This window comes from Protopterus annectens, chromosome 6.part0 (genome assembly GCF_019279795.1).
Source record: "Protopterus annectens isolate FY-2018-M chromosome 6.part0, PAN1.0, whole genome shotgun sequence".
Taxonomy (NCBI): Eukaryota; Metazoa; Chordata; order Ceratodontiformes; family Protopteridae; genus Protopterus; species Protopterus annectens.
Window position 1 is genome coordinate 1996277729 of NC_056737.1, and position 27086 is coordinate 1996304814.

At 38.4% G+C, this 27086-nt stretch overlaps 1 protein-coding gene across 1 annotated transcript in view; it reads right to left on the reverse strand.

The window, feature by feature from the left end:
• Positions 1 to 27086, reverse strand: part of AGPS (alkylglycerone phosphate synthase) — a 1624661-nt gene that overhangs the window by 682034 nt on the left and 915541 nt on the right. Inside the window, exon 11 of the mRNA XM_044075311.1 lies at positions 19959 to 20086. Within this exon, the coding sequence (XP_043931246.1) occupies positions 19959 to 20086 (128 nt within the window). The remainder of the gene's footprint in view (positions 1 to 19958; positions 20087 to 27086) is intronic.

Consider the following 27086-nt stretch of genomic DNA (forward strand, 5'->3'; position numbering starts at 1 on the left):
AGTGCTGAGCTCAAATAAACATATTTGAGTGCTACAAGTAAAACAACTGGATAGTTTTAAGGGAAATTTTAATTAAAAATTAAAAGTTATAGCTAGTAAGTGGGTTAAAATGAAAATGAAGTTCAAAAACAAGCCAGAAAAAAAGAGAAAGAGATATGCTTAAGAAGTGATATGAATTAGAGGGGCTACCAACGGTAAAGGAATTACAGAATAACAGGAATTCACAAGGCAAAAATGCACAGTGCTGAAGAGAAAATAATGGAGTATCTGGATAATATGCATAAGTTAAGATTGCTGTTAAATAACTATTTTTTGATAATAACTCTAGAGCACAAAAACTGTTAGCAAAATGGCTTAGGCAACACAAAGTATAAAAAGGTTGTCAGCAAACTTAGGAAAGCTATAACAACAAAAAAATAAATAATCAGAGATCCTGTAGAGGTATTAGAGATATTTCAGAAATTTTATGAAAATTTGTATAAAACAGAGAAATGCGAAAATCAAGTAACAGCACAAATGGAAACATGTATGAAAGACTTAATTATGCCGATGTTACAGGCAGATAAAGCATCAACAAAAAACATTTAAGATAGGAGGGGATGAGGCAATAACGAGTGATATGTAATCAATCAATTTTCAAGAATGTATTCAGGAACATATGTTATTCTTGTGAAAGTTTGGAAATTATGAGAGAAGAAAGTGATAAATATGTGGAAGATTTTATTTAATGGTATTTTAAAAGGAGGGGAAGAAGAAGTATTTTGTAAGAAAGCTGTAGTAGCTGTATTACCTAAGAATGGTAAACACCCATCAGACCCAATTTTATACAGACCCATTTCAATTTTAAACCATGAGTATAGGTTCATAAGTGTGTACTAGCCTAATGGCCCTGGAGCTTTTACAAGCCTAGCCCGTAGGATTACGCTTGGCATCGTGCCGCATAAATTGTTTATACCTACATTGGCTAAAAGAATGGTAAAGGTGTTGCCAAAATTGAAGGATATGTATCGATGTGCTTTTGTGGAGGGAATGCAAACATTAGACATTAACAGAACAATTATAATCCAAAAGGGAAGCAGAACATAAGAAAATACTGCTGCTGTTGGTGGGTCTTGATGCAGAGAAAGCATTCTACAGAATAAGCTGGGATTTTATGAGTAGGGCAATGGAAACATTTGCATTCCCTGATACAGTCGTCTTCTTCTTTTTGCTTTTCCCGGTTAGGGGTCGCCACAGCAGATCACCTGCCCACTCTTAGAAGGACATATGAAGGATCAAAAGCAATAATTAAAGTGCGAGGGTTCCTCTTTAATAAGCTGTGTTTGAACAGATGATGAACCAGACAGGGACGTCCTCTATTCCCTTTACTGTTTACTTTATAATTAGAGCCACTGGAAAAGAAAATAAGGAACTCAGAAATGCAAAGATATAACTAGTATGGTAATCAAGAAAAGTTGGTTTTACTTGCAGATGACATTATTTTCTACCTGATAAATCCAAAAAAGGACATTGCAGTGTCATGGAACATTTTGAGAAAGTTTCAAGTCTTTGGGGATATAAAATTAATGAAGGTAAAACAAAGGCTACAGCTGTAAATTAGGACTCCCACACAAGAATTGGTTCAGCAAATACTAATATTTATGGGGACATGTTTAAATGAAATACTTAGGAGGGATCGACTTCTAAATCACAAATTACCACAAGATCGAACTTCAGAAGACTGAGATGATAAAACCGAAATATCAAAAGCCTGAAACTTTAAAATATCGAGTCCCACAATACTGAACAGCAAAAAGTAAATGTTAAATCCCTTCCCACCACCGAAGCAAAATACCTTACAAACTCATATCGGACATCAAAGCACCATTTACATACTTCAAAACAGCACTGCACATTTCAAACTAAAACTATCTCCAAACAACAAAATACCATAACTAAAATCAATAACCATTATATAACAGTATACTTATCTTAAACACCACTATAAACAAAAGTGAACGTAGCCTCAGTGATTTACAAATTCAAAACTAAGACTATATTTCTTATCCTACAATTCTGCAGGGGAGCTACGCCCCCCAACATTTAATGCACCAACTCTGAGATCGCACTACATTGTAAAAAAAGGGTAAACTATGACTACACTCTGAATATGCATGCCTCACAATTCATACCACCCAATAACTATGTTTTTTCTTTTTATCCTACAGTTAAAACTTACATAAATGTCTCCACCAACACCAGAAACTTAGCATGTAAAGTCTGCCGCATTCCTTTTACGTATGTGAGAGAAATCTTAGTGACAGACAACAATTTTGCCACTTACTGATTCACCTTTACATTACAGCTCGGTATTGTGGGACTCAGTATTTTAAAGTTTCAGGATTCTGATCTGTCAGTTTTATCGTCTCATCTTCTGACATTTGATCTTGTGATCATTTGCGATTTAGAAGGGGACTCCTTAGGAGTACATATCAAAAAGGCTTCTGTTACAGCAGTTAAGGATATGGGAGTAAAGACTAATAAAAGGATAATACAAAAAAAATAAAAAAGAGAAAATGGAAGTTGTAGTTTATGGCTATGGATAGCACTGAACTTTTTTTAAACAAGATACATCTTTATTGAATTATCACTTATGACATAGGCAATCATACATTTATATAAATAAAAAGAAAACAGAACAACATACTTTCAGTTGCAAACATGATGCATCACATATACTCTTCTGTGCAGTCATTGTCCATCAAACATTACATAGCTCACTCAATTACTGCCTTTCCTTAGGCCTCATTCCTCCTCGGAAACATTATTCTGCATCTATTGTTCCACAATTCCCATTTTTTTCTATGCAATTTGCTCCTACCCTTTTCTAAAGATTCCACTTTCAAATCTTTTACCTCTGTAGTATATTCAATACATCTAGTATAGTTGGTTTAGACTTTGATTTCCATTTTCTAGTAATTGGTTTTGACAGATACCAGAATTAAATTCAGTAAGGCCTTACTATATCTAGGCAATTTCGATTCTGTATCACAGCTTAAAAAATAATTTCCTTAGTAGCACCAAATTGCTCACCCATTATTTCTCACAGAGTAATCTGCAGAGAATTTTTAAGATCTGCCAAAATTATTATACTCCCAAAAAAATTATTCCCATTTATGTCTTTCTTCCCCAACATTTGCAATCTACCTCAGGAAAAAAAATCTTTGGAGCTTGCTTGGAGTATAAAAATATCTATGCAAACACTTCCAAGCAAAGATCCTAAATCTTCTAGAATGTGCTGCATATTTGGGAGCCACACATATCCCCTCCCCCATTGTTTCTTTGTGAATTGCTTATCCGGTCTCTCTTCCCAATCCTTTCTAATCTCCTCTGGTAGATTTCTATAGTTAACATACAATATTTTATACTCCCCACTAATTATACCTTTGTTAACAGCAACTTCTCTTCTAAATTCTACTACAAACATTAACAAAGCTGGTCTTTCACTTAGAAATACCCTATTCCTTTCTCTTTGCCTATACTCAGACATCAATCCTTGACAGGAAAGGCAATCTGTAGCCAGCAGTCCAAATGTAAACTTGGTCTCTCTTCACTCTGTTCACAGATTGTTAGTAGGCTAACGACTGCGGGGGGGGGGGGGGGCTAGCAAAGTTTTCCCGAAAGAATAATGATGTGCTGTGTCTAAGTAGGACACTGAGGGCCAGGCAATTATAAGCTACCTATGTCCATAACGAACATGTGTGCCAGGACTGGTGTAAATTTCCTGCTCCCCATCCACTGGTCTAGGTCACACTTAAAGTGGGTAATAGATGAACTCAGCTTCACATAGATGGGAAGCATGCTCCATAGGAGGGGCAGTCTCTAGGACACATATCTGTCTCTCCAGCATGTTCTGTTTAAGTCACAGACATTACCTTTTATTTCTACTACCTTTCCCTTTCAGCTATTTGCTCCCAAAACCAAATACCTCCTTGGCCTCATCCCACTCTATTACTTTTACCTCTCTAGTTCTTTAGTCCCAATACCTTGGTTTCTTTGTCAGTTTTCTCCAGTAAATTCCAGCCCCGTTTTTACCTAGTCTCTGTGCAGTCATCCCTATTAGCAGAATCTCAATTCAACATTCCTGTGTTGGCATAGTTTTTAGAATAAATTTCTACCTTATGAATATAGTATTCTGCATGGTTATTGTTATTCTCCTTATGGATCTGCATCCAAAATCCCAGTCTCTCCTTATATCTTAAGCTTCCCCCCATTTCATCCCTTTCCATTTTGAATTACAAGCAAGCAAACATGAAAATGGAAAAAGCAGATTTTGCAAATAGGGAGTAGTGGTACAGAAAATAGGCAAGAGGGGATGAAATTTGAAGTAGAAGACTGATAAAGAAACCAAGGTATTGGGAGTAAATATCTAAAGAGGGAAAGGTAAAAGAGTGGAAGGAGGCCAAGAAGATGTTTGGACACAGGCTAGTGACTGGTAGAGTACAGGCAAAGAGGAAGGGATAGGGAATCTTAAGTGCAAGACAGTACAGTTGTGTACACTTACCATAAATGAAGATGTTCAAGTGTATTCACTGTTGCAGTCATCACATTTGGCTTATCTGCTTGCAGTAGCCCTTAGTTGGCCTGATTAACAAAGTCTTGGGTCCTACATCGGTTGCTGTCTCCTCTTCCGTGACGTCAGGTCATCGGGGGTATAAAACATGCAGCCGACGTCATTACATCAGTTTTTCTTGCCCCAGATGTCAGGTGCCCCCCCTAATGGGATGCAATTAAATCTATAAATATACAAGGTTATACCTCCACCAAAAAAGCAAATACACCAAAAAGCTTTTAAACATTGTAAAGGAGAGAAGAGGTATAGCCAAAAGAAGTCAGGGAGCTGGAGGGAGGGTAACCAGGACTGCAACAGTGAATACACTCGAACATCTACATTTATGGCAAGTGTACACAACTGTACTATGTTCTTCATGTTTCACTGTTGCAGTCATCACATTTGGGTAGATTCCCAAAGCTAAGGATGGAAGGAGGAATTTAGATAGCATTAGGACCAGCTATAAGGCCCTGCAAGACTGCAGTGGCAAAGCCAGCTCTGGATTTAGAGAAAACTGGCAAATGGTAATACTTGGTGAAAGTATGTACAGAACTCCAAGTAGCAGCTTCTAGGATGTCACTGGTAGGTACGCCTCTGAGAAAGGCTGTAGAGGTAAATGCAGCCCTGGTTGAGTGGGGTCTGATCCTCTGTAAGATAGGTTCTCCATGGTGCTTATAGCAGAAATGAATGCAATGGTCTATCCATTTGGAGATGGTTTGCTTTGAAATAGCTTTCTCCTCTGTCCCTGCAGCAAATGTCACCAGCAGTTGTTCAGATCTCCTTTGAGGTTTAGTCCTGTCCAAGTAGAATCTAAGTTGTCTGTGCACATTTAAGGAGAGCAGTATCCGTTCCCCTTTGTTCTATAGATTAGGAAAGAAGGCTGGCAAATTAATGGACTGATTAAGAGCCACAGTGGATACCACCTTTGGCATGAAAGAGGGCTTGGTCCTGAGGGACACCCTGTCCGCATGAAAAATGATGAAAGGCTCCACTGCCATAAGGGCCTGTAATTCAGATACCCTTCTTGCTGAAGTGATTGCTAAAAGGAAAGCTATTTTCCAAGAAAGGAATTTTAAATCTGCAGAAGCAGTTGGCTCGAATGGAGGAAGGGTGAGTTTCTCCAATACAAAGTTAAGGTCCCAGGCTGGAGTTGGAACTCTCCTGGGTGGTCTTAAATTTTTGGCCCCTCTGAGGAACTGCTTGAGTAGTGGATGAGAGAAGAGGGGAGGTTCTGTGTTATAATGAGCTGAAATGGCTGAGGTGTGAATTTTTATTGAGGAAAAAGACAGGCCCTTGTGAAGCATCTCAGTTAAGTATTGGACGATCTGAGGTAAATTGGGCACTGCTGTGCTCATCCCTTGAGAATGCTTGCAAGCACAGAATTTGTTCCATTTTTCAGCATAAGATTTTCTAGTACTAGGCCTCCTTGCCTCTAAAATGATATTCATCACTGGTTTACTGAGGGATGGTAAAGGAGAGATTAGGTAATTAGCCAGGATGCTAGGTTCATTGTTTGAAGCTGAGGGTGCAGAATCTGGCTCTCCTGCCGAGACCGCAGGGTAGGAGTCTGAGGCAGGTGCCATGGGGCCCACAGTGACACACTACACAGGAGGGGGTACCAGTGTTGGCATGGCCAATCTGCTGCAATCAAAATCGTCCTTGGTTTGTCTTGTTTGATCTTTAGTAGTACTTTGGAGAGCAGAGGTCAAGGAGGAAAGGCATAAACTGTTAGGTTACTCCAGCTGAATGGCAGAGCATTCACTTTCCAAGCTTGTCTGTGGAGAGTCCCTGTGCAAATTTTCCAATTGATAGTTCTGGGGGGAGGCAAACTGCTTGTCAGCATGTTGAAAATCCTTGGTTCCAGTTTCCACTTATGTGGGTCCATGAGATTTCTGCTTAGTCCGTCTGCCAGTGTATTTAGTTTTCCTGGCAGAAACTGAACTTGTAGATGCACTTGGTAGCTCAAGCCTGTGTTCCACAATGCCATGGCTAGTCTGCAGAGGGAGTAAGAATCTGTACCCCCCTGCTTGTTATGTACCACATAACAGTGGTGTTGTCCGTCTTTACCATTAATTGTCCTGGAAGAATGTGGTCCCTGAAGGCTGTCAGAGCATTCTGTACAGCTAGCATTTCTTTTAGATTGATGTGCAGGTGCATTTGACTTGGGTTCCATTTGCTCTGAATGCACTTCCCTGCCAGGTTCGCCTCGCCCCCCCCCCATGCATAGTCTGATGCATCTGTTGTTGGGGTTTGGGTGGCATGGGGTAGTGTGAATGGTAGTCCCTTGTTTTGGTGGCAGGCCTCTGCCCACCAAAGGAACTCTAGGTGTAGGCAAGGTATAATAGGAATCATTGGTTCTAGATCCTGAGAATGTTGACACCACAGGCGTTTTAGATACCATTGTAGTTTCCTCATATGCAGTCTTGCACATGGAATTAGAAGAATGCAGGAAGCCATGAACCCCAAGGCTTGTAGTATTTGCCTTGCAGATAGCAGGGTTTTTGTGACCACTTGTTTGAAGTAGGCTGTCAAGTGAATTTGTTTCTCTGGCGTGAGGAAAGCCATCTGGGAAGTTGTATTCAAGCTTGCTCCCAGGAATATAATTTGTTGACAGGGAACCAGGTGTGATTTCTTTTCGTTTATGGTGTACCCCAGACAAATTAGCACCCTATGTACAAAAGCCAGATGATTCAAAAGTATGTCCTGGTTTTCTGCCTGAATTAGACAATCGTCCAGGTATGGGTATATTTGAATATTTATTTGCCTGCAAAATGCAATGTCTGGAGCTACGCACTTTGTGAATACTCTGGGCGCAGTAGATAAGCCAAAGGGCAGTGCAGAGAACTGATAGTGCGTGTAGCCTGCTTTGAAGCGTAGGTATCTTCTGCAAGATTCCCTGATTGGGATGTGCAGGTATGCTTTCTTTAAATGTAGTGTTGCCAACCAGGCATCTTTGCCTAACATAGGAAGTAATTAGTGAAGAAACAGCATCTTGAATTTTGGAATCACCAAAAAGGTGTTTAGAGTAGACAGGTCCAGGATCGGACACCATGAATTGTCTTTTCTGGGTACCAGTAAAAGTCTCAAGTAGAAACCTTGTCCCTTTTCCTCTTCTGGTACCAACTGAATAGCCCCTATGCTTAAGAGAGAGAGTACTTGCTTTTGGGCCTCTGCCCACTGATTTGGAGGTAGATCCGGCCAACCGCTTGGAGTTGGTAATGTGTGGAAGTGAAATATGTATCCTTGAGACACTATATTTAAAACCCATTTGTCCTGGGTATTGAGTCCCCAGTTCTTTGCATGAAGTGCAATCTTTCCCCCCGAAGGGGCAGTCAGTTGAAAAGTGCTCGGAAGTTTTAAAAATAAGTCATTGGGACAGTTTACCATAGGGAGGAGTTTTATTGCCTCCAGGTTTGGAAGTTGAGGCCCCCCACTACTTAGTCCTGTGCGTACCTTGGGACTGAAGCCTGGATGCTCTGCTGGATCTGGGTTTGGACTGAAAAGGTCTGGAAGAGGCAGGAAAAGACCAATTCTTAGAAGGCCAATGTCTACTAAATCTCGGAGGTTGTACTTGTAAAAAATGTTTAAAGGTTTTCATAGATTTAGTTTTTTCCATCTTTTTAAGAAATTCTTCTACCTTGTTGCCAAACATACCCCTTTCGACCTGACATCACGGAAGAGGAGACAGCAACTGACGTAGGACCCAAGATTTTTTTTAATCAGGCCGACTGAGGGCTACTGCAAGCAGATAACCCAAATGTGATGACTGCAACAGTGAAACATGAAGAACATCTGCTCTGTTGGGAGTTTTTAGTCATATCTAGAGCAAAAGCTGCTGTTAAAAAGTGATAATTGATAAGGCATATAAAACACTAACAAAGTCAAGGCCAATGTTAAGGGCCTCTGGATGACCAAATATGCAGAGAATTGCAAATTAGGAGGAGTCACAGAATCCCCCACTGACACTAATATTCTTGAGGAAGGGCTGACAGACAAATAACTTCTATTAGAGCCATAGACTAAAATTTAATGCCAAAAAATGCATAATAGTATCTTTTGGGAAATTATCGTCTATTGACAACATACCCCTAAGAGTCTGACAACAGTCAGGGACTTGGTCAAACACAAAGACAGTAATCTATCTTTTGACCATCAGATGGCTACAGTATGGAGGAAATCATTCTATGATGTGCAGCTTATAAATAAAGGTATGGCATTTAGGTCCAAGGAGGTCAATGTTACACTATATTCAGAATTCATCAGACCTATTATTGAGCAGAATGCCCCCTTTGGTATCTACGTAATCACGCACATCCAACAACTAAAACATCCACAGAGGTTCCTCACTAAATGAGTGCAAGGCAAAAGTAAAATGTCTTGTGCAGGCTGCCTCAAAGCCCCATCCCTGTACCGTCTCCTACAGGATGTTGAGGGGACATCTATGCCTGGCATACATGGCATTGTAACACTGCACCCTAATGGCTCTCCGTAAAAAAAAAAAAAATTACTCAAGAATTGTCTGTTCTAAAAACGTAAACCTTGCCTGCGTTATAAATAGGACCCGTTGCACAGACAGGTATGTATCCCAAAGACTACCTCTTCTCTGGCCTCCCAATCATGTAAAGCTGAGTTCCTCCCTAACCCAATTCAGTGCAACTTGGACAACTGGATGAGGAATAGGAAAGTCATACCAGGTGTAGCTCCTATGTCTCTAATGGACACGGGTAGCCTGGAAATGGTTCATCTCACAGGCCCCTCCTTGTAAATGTTTCATCTACCAAGCCTCTGCTTATACTTATCAAGGGGTTCAGAACATCTCAGAGATTTGGGATGCATGGCTATGCTTAAAAAGGCCCCAGTAGTCGTTAGGCTAGAACAAAACTATGAAACTATGAGTACTCTGTCAGAAATACTTGGTGAGTAACTGGCTGTAACTAAGGATATAATTTTTTTTGTGCTTGGACACAGGATCTGAATTGCCCAGAAACTGTATGGGCTTATTAAGTTTAATGCTATTGGCTGCCAAAACACAATTACTGAAAAATGGAAATCGGCATCCAAATCCAGCTGTATATGAAGTACTGAAAATTATACATGAGATAAAAGAACAGAAAGGGGGGGTGTTTAGAAAACCGAAGGAGCAAATTACATAGACATAAATGGAAATTATGGGAACAATGCATGCAGAATAATGTTCAGGAAGATGAAGAGGAGTGAGGTTTAAGGGAAGGCAGGTATTCGGAACACAGTATTCCTTCAATGTTGGGCTGATGATGTTTACAAGGAAGGAAAAGATATGTGATGTGTTATTTATGAAATGGAAAAATGTTAACATGGTTTGCTTCCTTTTTTGTTAATGTATGTTTGCCTATGTCTTAAGTGATAATTTAATAAAGGTGTTATAAAAAATCCAGGCTAAATTCTCACAGTAAACCACTGCTGATACAACAGGTTGCTCTTAAGAGAACAAGGGAACCACACCAGGAGATAGCCGGTGCAGTGGGGAGTATATCAAAAATATACAGCTACAGACTGAAAGGTCATGCTTAGTGCCTCAGTTGGGCAAGGCCCTTTCTTGCAGTAATTCTGATCCTGGGAAAAAAAACAAACTTTATTTCATTTTTTTCTTTTTTGTTATTCTTGGCCCATGCCCTTCCAGCAACCACTGAGCCCCTATCCCCTCTCTGATGTTTTTAGTCTCCCTGCTTTCTTGCATTTAGAGTCACTGGACCTGGAAGGGAGTTGAGGATCCCAAGTTGTCTTACTCCAGAGAAGTCAGGAAATTTTTAACTGCTGCTCACTCAACTTCCTGAAAAGCAGCTGTGATGCAATGCCAGCTAGTTTTGGCTCCACATATTTGTGCTCTTCAGCACAACCACTAAACTACATTAAAGAGTGATAATGTCCTTGACAGCCCCCTCCTTCAGAATTATACTCTTTTCACATGGAACACACAACTGTGATCTGAATGATGTCCTTCGCAGCCCCTTTCATCAGAATCCTATCCTCTTCACATGGAGAAAACAAACTGGCCTGAAAGATGTCTTAGGCAGCCCCCTCTGTCCGAGACCTATCCTTTCCAAATGGTGCACACAACTATGGTCTGAATGATGACCTTGGCATCCCCCTCTGACTGAATCCTATCCTTTTCACATGGAGCATACATCTATGGTCTGAATTATGTCCTTGGCAGCCCCCTCCATCTGAGTCCTATCTTTTTCACAAGGTGCATACAACAGTGATCTGACTCTCAGCTGCTGCTCCTGCAACAAGACAACTACCTAACTCTCCAATGGGAGTGACAAGCACCTGCTGTCCACTTCCTACTCCCTTACCTACCCAGTAAGTTCCACTACTCACCAGGTTGTTAAAAGATTTCAGGATAGCTGTGTCCCAATATAAAAACTAAAACTAACAAAATCTATAGATTAATCTCCATTCCCCCAAAAAACATCATTGCAATGTACTTCAAAAGACAAAATGGCTTCCAACAAAGGTGTACTCCATTCATATTCTCCTTGCCTATACATTTTTAAACAAACAGGCCCTCACCGTTTTGCTGGCAGACTAATTAAAAGATAACAGTACCTATAACCTAAGACTGCAATTCCACAAAATGCCCTCCTTACTCTGAGGGACAGCGTTTACAGTACTGACCATAGTTTGTCAACACTAGCCCCCACCTTGGCATTTGGGAATCCCTCTCACTTAAGAGCAGATCACTACTGTCCAACCAAGCCTTATGTAGCCAATTAAAAACATATGTTTTTTGGGGAGGGTGGCCTAAAGGTGTTTGCCTTACAAACACAAGGTGCAGGACTTGAGTCGCATAAGGGATAATTGGTTAGGCTTAAAATGGCTTGCAAGGGCAGTTAGCCTAGTACTAATCTATGTTTAGTTTGTCAACACTAGCCCCCACCTTGGCATTTGGGAATCCCTCTCACTCAAGAGCAGATCACTACTGTCCAACCAAGCCTTATGTAGCCAATTTAAAAACATATGTTTTTTGGGGAGGGTGGCCTAAAGGTGTTTGCCTTACAAACACAAGGTGCAGGATTTGAGTCTCATAAGGGATAATTGGTTAGGCTTAAAATGGCTTGCAAGGGCAGTTAGCCTAGTACTAATCTATGAACCTATATCTGAATCACAAAGCCTCCCTTAAGTGACATACATCAAGTAGCATAATATAAAGCTACCCCCCCCAGCTTCTCATTTCCTTCATACTACACTCAGTTGCTTTGTTAGTGACATCACCCTCTACTCCCATCCACTCATTCTTTCCTACCTTCTCTTCCTTCCACACATCATTAACTTTTCTCTACCTTCCATTCCCCTGTACATACTGGCAAGTAATGAATAGTGACAATGTTGCATTTTGATCCAGTTAAATAACTTGCCTTAAAGTATAAATGTTCATTTCTTTCTTTTCTTTCTTTCTTTAGTTACAGTTATTCTTTTACTTAAAATTGCAGTTTTACTTAAGAGTGTTGATCACTTGCTTGTAAAACATTAATTTGGTTTATTGGGAAAGTAATGCTTCACTGTCCAACTTTATGAATGCATCTATTTCAAAACATCAACTTTATCTTCAGTCTGACTTCACTCTTCAGGTCCAAGCCCAAAAATGGCTCACTGTAAAGTACAGTTGTGTACACTTACCATAAATGTAGATGTTCGAGTGTATTCACTGTTGCAGTCATCACACTTGGGTTATCTGCCTGCAGGTAGCCCTCAGTTGGCCCGAATACCAGAGTCTTGGGATTTCTGCATCGGGTGCTGTCGCCTCTTATATGACGTCAGGTCGTCAGGGGTATAAAACATGCAGCCGATGCCATTACATCAGTTTTTCTTGCCCCAGATGTCAGGAGCCCCCCAAAACAGGAAGCAATTACATGGTGTGGATCACCTCCAGTAAAAAGTAAATTCCACAGCCATACGATATGGCCAAAAGGAAGATAGGTAGAAAGCATGGAAAAGTCAGGGGGCTGGAGGGAGGGTAACCAGGACTGCAACAGTGAATACACTTGAACATCTACATTTATGCTAAGTGTACACAACTGTACTATGTTCTTCGTGTTTCACTGTTGCAGTCATCACACTTGGGTTGATTCCCAAAGCTGAGAAAGGGTGGAGGCAGTCAAGAAATATTAGGGCTGGCTAGCAGGCCTTGTAAGACTGTTGTGGCAAATCCAGCTCTGGATTTAGAAAATATAAGTGGTAATGCTTGGTGAAGGTGTGTACAGAACTAGGTTGCAGCTTCCAGGATGTCCCTGGTAGGGACTCCCCTAAGAAATGCTGCAGAGGTTGAGGTAGCCCTAGTGGAATGAGTTCTGTTCCCCTGTGGGGTAGATTTTCCATGGTGCTTGTAGCAGAAATGGATGCAGTGTGCTATCCACTTGGAAATAGTTTGTTAAATGGCCTTGCTGTCTGCCCCTGTAGCAAAGCTGACTAGCAGCTGGTCAGATTTTCTGAAAGGCTTAGTTGTCTGTGCACATCCAAGGAGTGCAGGATCCTTTCCCCTTCATTCTGAGGATTAGGGAAAAAGGTTGGTAAATGGATGGATTGGTTTAGAGCCACACTGGATACCACCTTGGGCATAAAAGATGGGTTAGCCCTGAGGGAAACAATGTCAGCATGGAAAATAATGAAGGGTTCCACAGCCATTAGTGCTTGTAACTCCGACACTCTTCTTGCTGAAGTGATGGCTAGAAGTAAGGCTGTTTTCCAAAAGAGGAATTTTAACTGTGCTGAAGCAGCAGGCTCAAAAGGGGGAAGCGTGAGCTTCTCTAGTACAAAGTTAAGGTCATAGGTAGGGGTGGGCGCTCTCCTCTGGGGTCTTAAGTTGTTAGCGCCTCTCGGGAATTATTTGACCAGAAGGTGAGAAAAGAGAAGTGGCTCAGTATTATAATGAGCTGAGATGGCCTAGGCATGAATCTTAATAGAAGAAAAGGATAGGCCTTTGTGGGTACACACCAAGAGAAGTTAGAAGTCTCTTTACAAATGCCAGGTGCTGAAGTAGCAATTCCTGACTGTCCGCCTGAATCAGGCAATCGTCCAAGTATGGATAAATTTGAATATTTCTCTGCCTGCAGTATGCAATGGCTGGATGCAGGCACTTTGTGAATACCCTGGGCGCAGTAGATAAGCCAAAGGGAAGTGCAGAGAACTGATAGTGCATAGAGCCTGCCCTGAAACGTAGATATTTCCTGCAAGATTCCCTTATGGGGATGTGCAGATAAGCTTCTTTTAAGTCTAGGGTGACTAGCCAGGAGTCCTTGGCTAGCATAGGAAGCAGCTGCTGTAGTGTAAGCATTTTGAATTTTGGGACCACCAGGAAGGTGTTGAGAATGGACAGGTCCAGGATAGGGTGATAAGAGCCCTCTTTTCTAGGCACCAGGAGCAGTCTGGAGTAAAAACTCTGTCCTCTTTGCTCTATTGCCACAGATTGAATAGCCCTGATACTGAGAAGAGAAAGTACTTGCTTTTGAGCCTCTGCCCACTGGTTTGGAGGAAGGTCTGGCAACCTGCTTGAGGTTGGCAGCGAGTGGAAGTAGAATCTGTATCCCTGGGATACAATGTTTAGGACCCATCGGTCCTGGGTAATGGACATCCAGTTTTTTGCATGCAGGTTGAGTTTTCCTCCTAGGGGTGCAAGTACTTGGGCATGGCTGGGAAGGATGATAGACAATCATTGTGAATTTTTTTCCATAAGGGGGTGGCTTACCACTCCCTGTTTTTGAGGGGGGAGCACTCCATTGTTTAGATCACTGCATACCCTGAGACTGTAGCCTTGGTGGTCTGTTGCCCCTAAGTTTGGGCTGAGAAGACCTGGTAGGGACTGGAAAGGACCAGTTTTTTGAAGGCCAATGCCTACTGAATCTAGGCGGCTGTACATGTAAGAAATCTTTAACAGTTTGCATAGATTTAGCTTTTTCCTCCATCCTTTTAAGAACCTCTTCTGCTTTTGTGCCAAACAAATGTTCCTGGTTTAATGGAGCATCTAGTAATTTTGCTTTGACATGGTCTGGCAAGATTTGTTCTTTCAGCCAGGCATGCCTTCTCAGTGCAGACCCAGTTGAAAGCAGTCCTGCAAGATGCTTCTAACGCATCAAAACCGCACTGCAAAGTATGTTTACTGACTTGGTTTTCTGAATGCAATAACTTTTGTAAGTCTTTATTTTCTGCAAAATCTGGAAGCAACAACATTTTTGTTTAATTAGTTCCATAATATGCTGCTGATACTTCAACATGTGAAACTGGCAATTTAGAGCCTTGACAGCAAGAGTTGCAGAGTTATATACCTTCTTGCCCCACCTGTCCAAAGCCCTTGAATTCCTGTCTGAAGGGGTAGGATTTTTGGCTGTAGTAGCCTTAATACCTTTAGGTCCCTGGGAAATGGTCTGTGGATCTGCAATGGGATTCTTAAAGAGAAATTTGTGAGAGTCAGGTACTCTGCAGTACCTGTCAGGCTTTCTAGGAGCTGGTGGTAAAGTATCAGGAGTAAGACTGGATTCCATGAAGACATCATCTACAATGTCCAGGACAGGGGGTATAGCTAGAGGCCTGTGCTGAGGCAAGTCTAAAAATTCTCTGAGTCTCTTTTTGGACTGTGGGTAGTCCTGGCATTCCCAGCGGAAATGCTCTCTTAAGGTATGCAAGGTTTCACCAAAAGAAAAGTCTTCTGGAGGGGAAGCAGAAGGAATGGAATCCTCTGCATTTGAATCCTCATTGGTAGAGAAGGGTATGTCCTGCTAATCAGGGGGATCAAAGTCATCGGTCATGGTCTGTTGAATCAGAAGGGAACGCAATTCTTTGTCTTTAAGAGGGGGGGGAATACTATCTTCCCCTAATTAGAGTAATAAGGTCTACAGCCATTCTAAGTATTTGTTTCAGTGACATGGGGGCTTGAGCATGCGCTTTGGTCGTCGGTTTTCTAGGTGTAGTGCGAACTCTGGACCTGAGAAACTCGGTCATTTCAGTCTGAAATGAAGTAGTCGGTTTAATACAAACATCGGAATGCCAGAATACACCCTCAGAAGCCGGTGCCTGCACAGTGGCTCCAGACCCATCCAAGGTAGAGACAGCCGCATGTTCCATAAATGAAGAAGCATCTCACGGCATACCAGACTCCGAATGGGTGGCAGCAGAGGCCTGCAAATCTGTAGAAGGGGCCTCACTGAGTACCGGCAGACTGGCGACTAGCTTAACGGAAGCGTAGTTGGCAGTTTTGGACCTATGCGGTCTGTCTCTGTCTTTATCCTTACGTTTTTTCAGAAGATTGGTAGTCAGATGGCTTACTGAAGCCATTTCGGAATACGGAGAACGAGAGCAAAAGAATTTAGCAACAAAGATAGCCCGATTGATGAATAGTTTGGGCGTTAAACAAGGCACAAAACTGACAATGAGGGACGTCATGGTCTGGGCCCAAACAGGTGATGCAGTAAGAATGAAAATCTCTGTGAAGTATTTGCTTTCCACAGGCAAGGCAATTGCTAACTTTTTTTGACATTGGTTAGAGCAAGAAAAAAGAATCCCCCCCTTCCTTTTTCTCTTTCCTAAATTTTCCCCCTTTTTTTCTTCTCTTTCTCCCAAAAACTTTTTTGCTTTTTTATCCCTACTCTCTTAAGTTTCTTCCCAAACCCAACTCTGTTTCCGGCCCTTTCCCCGCAACTTTCTACTAACACAACTTCTTTCTACCCTTAAATAAATTTTTTCAACTTTAAATAAGCCCCATCTGGGAAAATTCCTTCTGTTTTTCTTCTCCCCATTTTAAGTTTTCTTCTTTTCACCACCTTTTCCAAACACCCTTTACCTTCTACAGAAAACTCCCAAAACCTTTTTCCCTTTTCCCCTTTTATTTTAGTTTTTGTTCCTCTCCTTTCCCTTTTGTTTCTTCCTTGTTTTTTTCTGCCCAACCCCTTTCCAATTTAAAATATTTAATTTCTTTTTAAATTTTTTTTTTTTTTTTTTTTATATTGATAAAAATTTTTTTTAAAAATTTAAAAAAATTTTAAAATTTTCAAAAAACCTTTTATAAAAAATTTTTTTTTTAAAAAAAAAAATTTTAAAAATTTTATCTTTTTTATTAATTTCATTAATTTTTTAAAATTAATATTTTAAAATTTCAATATTTTTTAATTTCCCATTTTTTTCTATTACTTTTTTTTTTTTAAAATTTATATAAACTATATTTTTAATATATATTATATCCCTAACCCCAATATATTATTCACCCAAATTTCTTTACTTACATTTTTTTTTGCTGTTTCCCCCTTTTATTTTTCTTTTTTTTTTTAAATTATGAAATTTTTTTTTTTAAAGCTTAGTTATTTTCTTTTCCTTTTTTTAATTTTTTGGGTTTGTTTGGGATTTTGATATCTAATAGTCATATACCTTTAAAAAAGTTTTAAAATTTTTTTATTTTTAAAAAAATTCGCATTTTTTTACTATTTCTAATAATTAATAAATTTTCACTGAAAAATTTATTTTTTCCTAATTTTTTCTCTTTATTTATTCATTTAAAATGTAAAATTTTTCATTTTTATTTATACTATATTCTTTAAAAACTTACTTCTTATCTTCCCTTAATATTATTTAATTTTATTTAATACAAATTTAATATTTTATTGTCTATATTTAAAAAATTTTTTTTTTTTTCTCCTTTATCCTTTTTCCCCGTTGTGGTTTTGGGTTCTTTGTTTGTTTGTTGTTGGACAATTTTTTTTCAGTTGAGGGGTTATCAATTTTGGGGGGGGTTTTTTTTGATAAGAATTATTTTTTAACATAAATTTATAAAATATATATTTAAAAATATAAATTATCTAAAATGTGAAAAATTAATTTAAGAACAGGAAAAATTAATAAAAAAGAAAAAAAATTTTAAAAAAAAAAGTTTAAAATGTATATTAAAAAAGTAGTTAAAATTTATAGTATAATAATTTAAAATATAAAAATTTTCATTTTAATATAATTTGGTAAAAATAAGTTATATGTATTCGAAAATAGTTATATTTTAAATATTGCATATAAAAAAATATATTTAAAATTATATTTAATAATTGTTATATTGTGATGAAGATGTTTAAATTAATTTTGATTTTATCATTTATGTTTAAAAAATATTCGTTCCTTTTGGGTTAAAAATTTGTACCTTAATTTAATGGTTTTTTTTACAATTTTTTATTTGGAATGAATATAAGAAAAACTAAATTCATGATGATTTATATTTAAGAGAAATGTTTGACAAAATTATAAAATGAATTAAAGTATTTTGAAATTAGGAGTGAGTCCAAGTACCATTTAATGTAAATTTTTAGATTAGATATAATATAAATAATGTAGAGCAAATAATTAATAAATTTAAATTATTTTTAAATATTGTAATAAAATGAATTAAATATATAAATTATATATTATGTAGTTTAAAAATCAATTTATAATTTGATTATTTAATAATTTAATCAAAATATTTTGAATATATATAAAGTTTTAAATATAATATATTTTTTATAAAATAAATTTTAAAAAAATTTAATAATTTTTTGATTTTAAAAGCATTTAATTTTGGTATGATATATAAACAATTAAAATCAATTTTTTTTTAAGATACATTTTTTACAATTAAAAATTGGCAATAACTTTGTTATGCAAAAGCTTGATTATGTTAAATTTAATTTTTTATGATTTTTGGTTCTTAAACATAAAATAATTTCCCTTGGGTATAACCTTAAATAATTTTTTTCCCCAAATTTTAAAAACTATTAAACCAAAATTTAATTCTAAATGATTTAATATTAAAATTTTATATAAATATACTGATATTTACACACACACACACACACACACACACACACACACACACATATATATATATATATATATATATATATATATGGAGAGAGAGAGAGATGCATGTATGTGCATAGCTACATCCTACAGGACTGTATTACAGAAGACTTTTGGAGACCTACTCAGACTTCATGCCATACTAGTCTAAGAATAGTCTGAAATTTAGTACATTAGATATTTTTCTTCTGGAGATATAAATGACTGCAGTGCAGTACAACAAAACCATACAAAACGTTTTTTTTTTTCTGGCTAGTGACATCAAAAGCAGTTATAAATGCTAAAATGGTAGTGATCATACATAAAGACCACATCTACACAAAAAACATTTTCACACCTCACTTGGCCAAGAACAGACAGTTGCAACCAACCAATACATTTTTTAAGTAGACTTACAAACACCAGGAAATCTAGCAGATAAGCTTTGATCTATGTACTGCCAATAAGCTTCACTCTGTGGCCTTGGGTACAATTCCCTCCATTACCACTTCTTTACAGATGCTCCTAAATTAACCTGAAAACAGGCACGTTTGCCTTGTAGGCTTACTTAGCTAACTACTGAATAAAAAAGTTGTAAATAAATGAAAATTAAAATCATACACCTATTCAGTTTTCCAAAAGTCCACTTTATCTTTTACAAGGTTATAGGGATGTCAGTGGGTACATTTTGAAGTGCGTTTTGGAGAGGGCACTAGGCTACACCAGAATGTGTACCACACATACGCATGCTCACATAATACTCCCCCACACACACATGCACACTTGAACATGCACACATCTGCATACTCCACACATACACACAGGTTAATCTAAAGACTGTCAAATAACAAACTACATGTGTTTGGAAGGCAGGAGGAGAGACAAACCTGGAGTACTGAAACTGACAAAGCAGGGTATCTGAAATACTAAAAATAACAGGGGGATTTTCACACTCAAACTGTTGCCTCTTGTGAATTCAAACAGCGTGAAGATCTCACTATATTACAACCAAACAGAAGGTGACTCAGGGTGATACTAGCCGCAGTGCATTTTTTTTTACCTTCTGTAAGGCCTACAAAGTACAGCACTCATCTTAGGGGATACAAATGTTTTAACTACATTTGTTAAGCTTGGTCTGCAATTCAATGTTTTGCAAATGGGCATTTCCCCACTCCCCAAAAGGATTATGATATTTTTGGATAGCCAGTGAATGTTATACAGCATACTGCTAATACAACTAACAGGCAGCTAAGAATTGCAACTTTACTAAATAATTTGAGTTACTATTCTAAAGAATATACTCCACCAAGACAACTGATGAAGGTGAATGACTTGACCTTCATCATTTCAAACTACTGTCCCAGTTTGCTCGCAGAAGGCTGCAGTTTTATTAGAGTCTTTTGGCAGTAGTAAAAAGATGAAGATTAATTCAGAATGGACAAATGTACAAAAACTAGTAATTAGTTATGAACAGCAGCATCTGTGAATAATAACACAATTGTTAAATCCAGGCATTTTGCACAAATGAAAATGCAGATCTTACCTGCCGAGCTACTTCTCTTAAACAAGCAACTCCCTGTTCAAAGGAAGAAAACACTACCGAGCCATACTTCTGATATTCAGGGACAGGTCTTATTTTTATTGTAATTTCTGTAACAACTCCAAGAGTTCCTATAAAAAAAAGATGGGAAAAATCAGTAAGTACCTGCAGCACAAAGCACAAGGAATATAATGTAGATTAAAATTAATATTTTCATGAAAATTTAGTTTAAAGATTAATAGAATCATGAAATGTTATTTTCCACATTTATCTTTTAGGAAGCCAGGCATCAGTAAACCAACAAAAAATTTTCTCAAACCACATTCACTAAAACTTGCAAATACTTGTAAACATACAGGTTTTCTCCTGAAAACCTGACATTCTAGTGGACAGGGTTAAAGCACTGACTGTGACCCAGACAACTTTCATCCAGTAGAGACCCAGACCATGCAGGAAGCAATGACCATCTAAGAACGGGTCTCCCACCTGGAATCAGGGAAAGGGACATGCAACAGGAAGGGCCAAGACTTCCACATCTACCATAATGTACAGAAGCACAGTAGCCACATTTTGGCTTGTGCACACTGTATCATGATATCCCAGGAATGTTATGTGGAAATCAGACTACTGTGATGAAGGAGTCCGTGACTAATTTAAAAATCCCAGGAAAATGTAATAACTGGAAGTAAGGGTACCTCAAGTAGTTTGCCAGACTGATGAAAATTAATAGTCTGTCCTTAAATGCAGGTAACCCTAATATGCAGTGGAAGGGGGAGAAGACACAACCACAAGCTACTTGAATGAGGCAACCAGCCAAACTAGCAGCAGTTGAAGAAAAAATATAGTGCAGAATAACAAAACTTCCACGGCTGCATGGATGATGGCCTCCTCCAGCTGCATCTCACCCTGCCAAACTCTCTCTCTCAGAGGTTCGTATAATGGGGAACAAATGAGCTCAAAGAAGACTGGTGGTAGTGGGAGAACTGACAACTGGCAAGCATAAACGGAGGAAAAGAAAAAAAAAAACTAAAAGAAATCTTTCTCTTGTAGAGTTAAAACACCACCACTACAGATGTTTACATGCACAAATAAAGACCACATTAAAGCAGCACCTGTACTTTAAATAAAGGCCAAACAAAGATGAGAGCAGCATTTTAACTCACCCAAAGGGCATGACTACAAAGTGATGAGATAAAATGAACCAAGATGTACATCTCCAATTTGCTGCACTTGAGTAAAAAGAAAGACAAGGGGGCAGTTTTTCAATACTTACATCTAGAGGACAGATGTATAGCCAAGAGTACCTCCACTTTTTAGAAAGTTCAGCAAAATCCATTACAAAAGCCTATGAACTAGCCAGCCTGCTGATATAATGGCAAAAAATGCATCTTCAGCCACAAATGCAGTTAAGACATGACAGCCAGTTAAAAGAAAAATAAACACTACAAAGAGCAACTTTAGAAACACCAGAAGAACCAAATGGTAAAATAGTAATGTCACCCCCTTACTGTTAAAGAGTGGATAATCTCAATCTGGCTTTTTTGTGACTGGCAGTATGGTTCACGCAGGACAACTTCTAGGCTTAGTAAAAATCAGTGTATGTATATATATATATATATATATATATATATATATATATATATATATATATATGTATATGTATATATATATATATATATATATATATATATATATATATATATATATATATATATATATAAAACATTCATCTCAACAATTAAAAATGTTCATCCCCAGTAAGTCGATGCACGCCAAATTTTCTGGCTTTAATTAACAGCATCCAGTGGCATAAAATTAAACAAGTGTCACCTTGGTGTGGAGGAAAAACACCCTTATGACTAGAATAAACCATGGAACTTTCATCTGGGTGATGTCATCTCTTTCACAGGTCTGTCTCACCACTTGACTTTGGTAGCAGCTTACCACAGGAATGCTCAAATTGTTTACTTTATTAACCTAGAACTCTGAAAAAGGCTTTAACTGAGTAGACCTCAAACAAAGTTTAAGCATCAACAGACTAGGCTACTATCAATCAAAAAATGAAAGTGCAGTCAGATGTAGACAATTTAAAGTTTTAAAACAGACAGAATTAAGACATTAAAAGGGATTGTGACAGGCACAGACCAACCGAGACTACTGAGTTAATACCCATCTTACAAAGCTCCCTGTACTGTTGCAAAATATTGCTGTAGGCGTGCCACAAAAAAAGAAGTTATGTATCCATCATAACATTCCATGAGAGTTATCCATCTTGCCTTCATTCTGTACTGATGGGGTTCCGACTCGTCCATTTACTAAATCTCGAGGTCTTCAACTAGGTGGAGGCTCACTCCCTATCCCATGATGCTGTAGGGCATTCCCCAGATCTTGAAAAAAATACGAATCAAAACAACTTAAAAAACACCAAAGGAAAGGAGAAATCCACAAACCGCAAAATGACAAGTCCACAAACGTTTATTGTGTTAGCGCTTTCATGCACCACAAATACGTGCACTTCTTCAGACACTTAAACTGACAACACTGAAATGTTAAATAATAATGAGCAATGACATCACTAAGGCATTAAAACTATTAAACAATTAATTAACTAGACCTACTCCAATCAAATAGAAAATATAATGCCAAAAAGTTCAACACCTTAAATTACATGCGTCATAATTCCCTAAAAAGTTGACACTTGTAACACTTAAATTAAAAATACACTCTCCAACCCATTAAATAAAACACATTATCAATGTGTGATATATGATATAAAAACATATATCACAGACAATATAACCGTAATTTAAAATATACATATATATATATATATATATATATATATATATATATATATATATATATATAAATATATGCAAAAATATAAAGATCAACGTTCCAAAGCTCTTAATCTGAGCAAACATTTAATGGAACAAATATTGTTAATTTCTGCATATACATGCGCATTAGTGCGTAATTGCCATAACAATTCCTGTTCTTCTAATCTGAGATGCTAAGGACCACCCCTAGGATTCTTGGGAACACTTTGCACCACAACAAATTGAAAACTGTGTGTGTTAAACTCACTAACATGCCTTGCCAATGCATTCGTCTGCAGAAACGGGAAGCATTGGCACCCTTACAGTTTTGGTTCAGCAGCTTACCCAGAAGGTAACCTTTGATAACTTTCAAACAAGGACCCAATTTGAAAAAATTATTTGAGGCCCCATACAAAAAACATAAAAGGTTTGTTCAAATGCGGCAGATATAAATATTGTAAATATATATTAATAGGACCTTCCTTTGACATTAATGGTTTTCAATATTCCATTGACGACAAATATAATTGTGAAAGTCAAGGTATTGTTTACTTGGCTAAGTGTAAATTGTGCCCTGTATTTTATTTGGGTAAAACTGAGCGTCAACTCAAACAACGCATATATGAACACTTATATGCTATATCCAGAGGGGTTCAGACAAATTCAGTGTAATTCAGGGGCCGTAGTGTAAAGGTTGCTAAAGAGAACATGCATTTACTGTACCTGTCCATAGTACATGATTCTTTATTCGGAGGGTGGACAGACATGGATGTTTCTGATAACTCCGTTTTGGTGGCTGCCGCCACAAACTATAGCATCTACAGGTACACCTTTTGTGAGAAATGTCTTGTCTTCCGGGGATGTTATGAATTTATTTGGCCTCCTAGGGACAGGTTCCACTGTGCCTGGAAACTCTCATGCCTTTTCACAAACTAATTCCATGGACTTGTCAAAAGGCAGAGAGACACCCAAGTGGCGAAGGTCAAGACCCAAAAGCCTTCAGGTAAACTGACTCCTCATCAGAAGAGGTGGTGGACTTCCAGCTGCCTCTCTGCTTAAGGACCTCTAAGATGTCTGCAAAACAGACATCTTCAGAGGGCGAATGTGGGGACCCTTCCAATTCATCAAGATCAATGTCTGATGTGAGTGACTCCTCCACGGAGTCCAAATGCTTCCTCTTACATAGTCTCTTCCAGGGTACCTCTTCGGGCCGGGCACTCCGGAGAGGTTCCGGAAGAGAGGGGTTCGCCTTTTGGGGCTTCCTGAGGCTTCAGGTCTCTACGCTGTTGTGGGATCGGCTATGCTGAAACAGACACTGGTGCTTTAGGGGGAGGAACAGGAGGATCTGACAGAGAGGATGCCCGTGGAGACAATTCCCTCCTCATAGCCACGAAAGCCCCCCCTCCCATGATCCGAGGAAACCCCCCCGTTCCAAGGAATCAGAAGATTTCTCCAGCACCACAGGGGGAGGCCCCAAGACCGAGGCAGGAGCTGAACTCAGGCGTGCCAAGGCCCCAACTTCGGAACCGATTAAAACTCGGTCCGACTGTCCTCCCCGGACCTGACTGGAGAGTGTCATCTCCTAGACACCTCAGATGGCACTGAGGTAGTTAGAGCAGTCAGAAGCGAAGATGCTGAAGTAGGTCTCGGCCCAGATGGCTCCAACTCTATCAGTTCCATACATTCCGGCTCCGAAACCACAGTCTGGGTCAGAGGATGAATCGATGTAGAAGGGACGGGTCCAGTCGGTTCCAAAGCCAATTGGGTCTGTTCAGACAAAATTTTGGCCAGCGCTGGCATCCTCAGTAGTTTCTGCATCCATATCATAGTCTGAAAGGCTCCTGGAAGAACGAGAGGATGGGGCTGGAGGTGCCACTGACTATAATATTAGTGACCTTAGTGTAGGAGAAACCGGCTCCAATGCAGGTTAGAGGCTTCTAACTTGCAACACTATTGACCCCGAAACAGATGTAGCTGAGGTGGAAGGCCGAACAAGTTCAAGTGACTCTGACACTTTTAAAACTTTCTTGGATGGTTCCGATCCAACAGAAAATGAAGAGGATGCTCCTTTAGAGCCTCTGTCTGATTTTTGAGAGGGGGAGACCTGACATTTTTGGAGGGCTTTGACCCTGTTCTAAAGCTTCTGAAAATGTAGATTTTAGTACGCCTTTGAGGATCAGCTTATTCCTTCTTTCATGAAAGCTCTCCTGTAAATGCAATGCCCCCAAACAATAAACACAATCAGTGTGTCCATCCGTAATGGATATTTTTTGAGAACACATAGGGCACCTTTTAAAAACTGCAGGTTTGGCCTCTTTAGGCTGCTTTGACATTCTTAAAGCAATACAGTACAACACACACCAAGGAAAAGAGGGAAAAACAGTCCTCTAATTAAAATGAGCTCAGAACCTCTCTAAATAAAACAAGCTATAAGGAGATAACAACACTGGATTAACACACAAGCAATTCTAACAACTCCTTGCTGAAAAAACAAATAGAACACAACGCAGAAATCTACTATAGAAATAAAAGGAAAAACAGCCCTCTAATTAAAACGGGCTCAATATTTCTCTAAGTAAAAGTTAACACACACTATCCTTAACAGCAGACCGAGCGTTCTGCTAATAAAACAGTTTATTTCATTCATTTGGGATTGCGTTCTCAAGCTCATTTTTTATTTTATCAGTTTGTTCGTTTTGTGTTTTCGCTTGGTTTTTGAACAGAAAACAAATATGTTAGGCAAGCAGCAAAATAGTTTCTAACAACTCTAATAACTACAATTTCTACACTAAGAATATATATATATATATATATATATATATATATATATATCATACTTCTATACTAACGAACGTAGAATTCTAAGTAGGGATAGGGGACTTGAGGCTTAAAAACACTTGGCCAAATAAAACTAACAAAACACTGTATATTAAGAGAAGATGCTATAAACGTGAGTCAAGAAAATAATAAACTATCAATGTACAAAGAATTTTTTTGAAAATGTTAAAAGTGTTAAAGCTTTAAAGTAGATAAAAAAAACACAATTTCACTTAGCCAGAGCTAGATAAGATGCTCAATCTGTTTCAGCGGCAAATGAGATCTGAGGAATGCCCTACAACATCATGAGATAGGGAGTGATCCACAAGCTAGTTGAAGACCTCGAGCTTTAGTAAAATGGCTGAGTCAGAACCAAGGATCAGTTCCGAACCCATCAGTAAAGAATGAAGGCGAGATGGAACAACTTCACATGTAAGCTCTAGACATGTATGGCATAAATGAAATGACCTGGACAGTTTGCTAGTAGCCTTAACTTATGACCAGGATTTAAATGACAAGAAATCAGATAGCCATACCTATCTAGAATTATAATCACAGGGTAGACCTGCAACAGTTTTGGGCTTTTCTCTCAAGTGAAAAACACTGCAAACCCCTGACTGGTTCATAGCATGAGTGTTGGATAGGCATGACTTAATGACAAATTATGAAGCAAGAATATGAAGTAAAGGGTAATGAATTATTCATAGTGAAATTGTGCACATTTTACCCCATGGCCAGAGAATCATTCTGTGTTCCCTATGTTTTGCATGGCAATCCTAGGGTGAATTTAGGAAAAGAATCCATTGCATTCATATGATTAATAAAATACTCTCAGAGAAAACGCTTAGTATATAAATGCTATTGATTGTTAAATCAATAAGGGAGACTGAGCCAATCATGACTTGATTATGTATTACCATGCTCACAAGAAGTCATGACCCATCTGTGTAATATCCCCAATGAAGGCAATAAAGTAACACTGTCAGTGCGTGGGGATTTCTTCTACCATCTCAAATACAGTAAACTGATAAGATCTATCATACTTTCAGACATAAGTAACAAATATAAAAATTGAGATGTGAAAATGAAATACTTTTATAATGAATATAATTAAAAATAGTAAACATTTTTATTGTTTTACATATCTACAAGTAGGTTTTTCTTGTCAAAGAAGAGAAACTGCAGAATACTGCAGTCAACCCAGATCATTAATTTATTGTTTTTGTTAACTCCGATAGTCCGACTGGGAAAACAAGCCCATTTTCAATGGAGGCCCAAAGAGAAAAGCTCCAAATATTACAATGTTGAATTCTACTTTGAATATAAATTAACAAAGAAATCGTATAGGTTAGTATGAACAGTGGTTGCAGAAACATTTACATCATGATTTACCAATACTAATGGTGATGTTTTACAACAGTAACCCCCAGTCAGTTCGTGCAGGAATAGGCGTGGCCAGAGTGATTGACATGCATAGTGTCTGTGATGTACCATG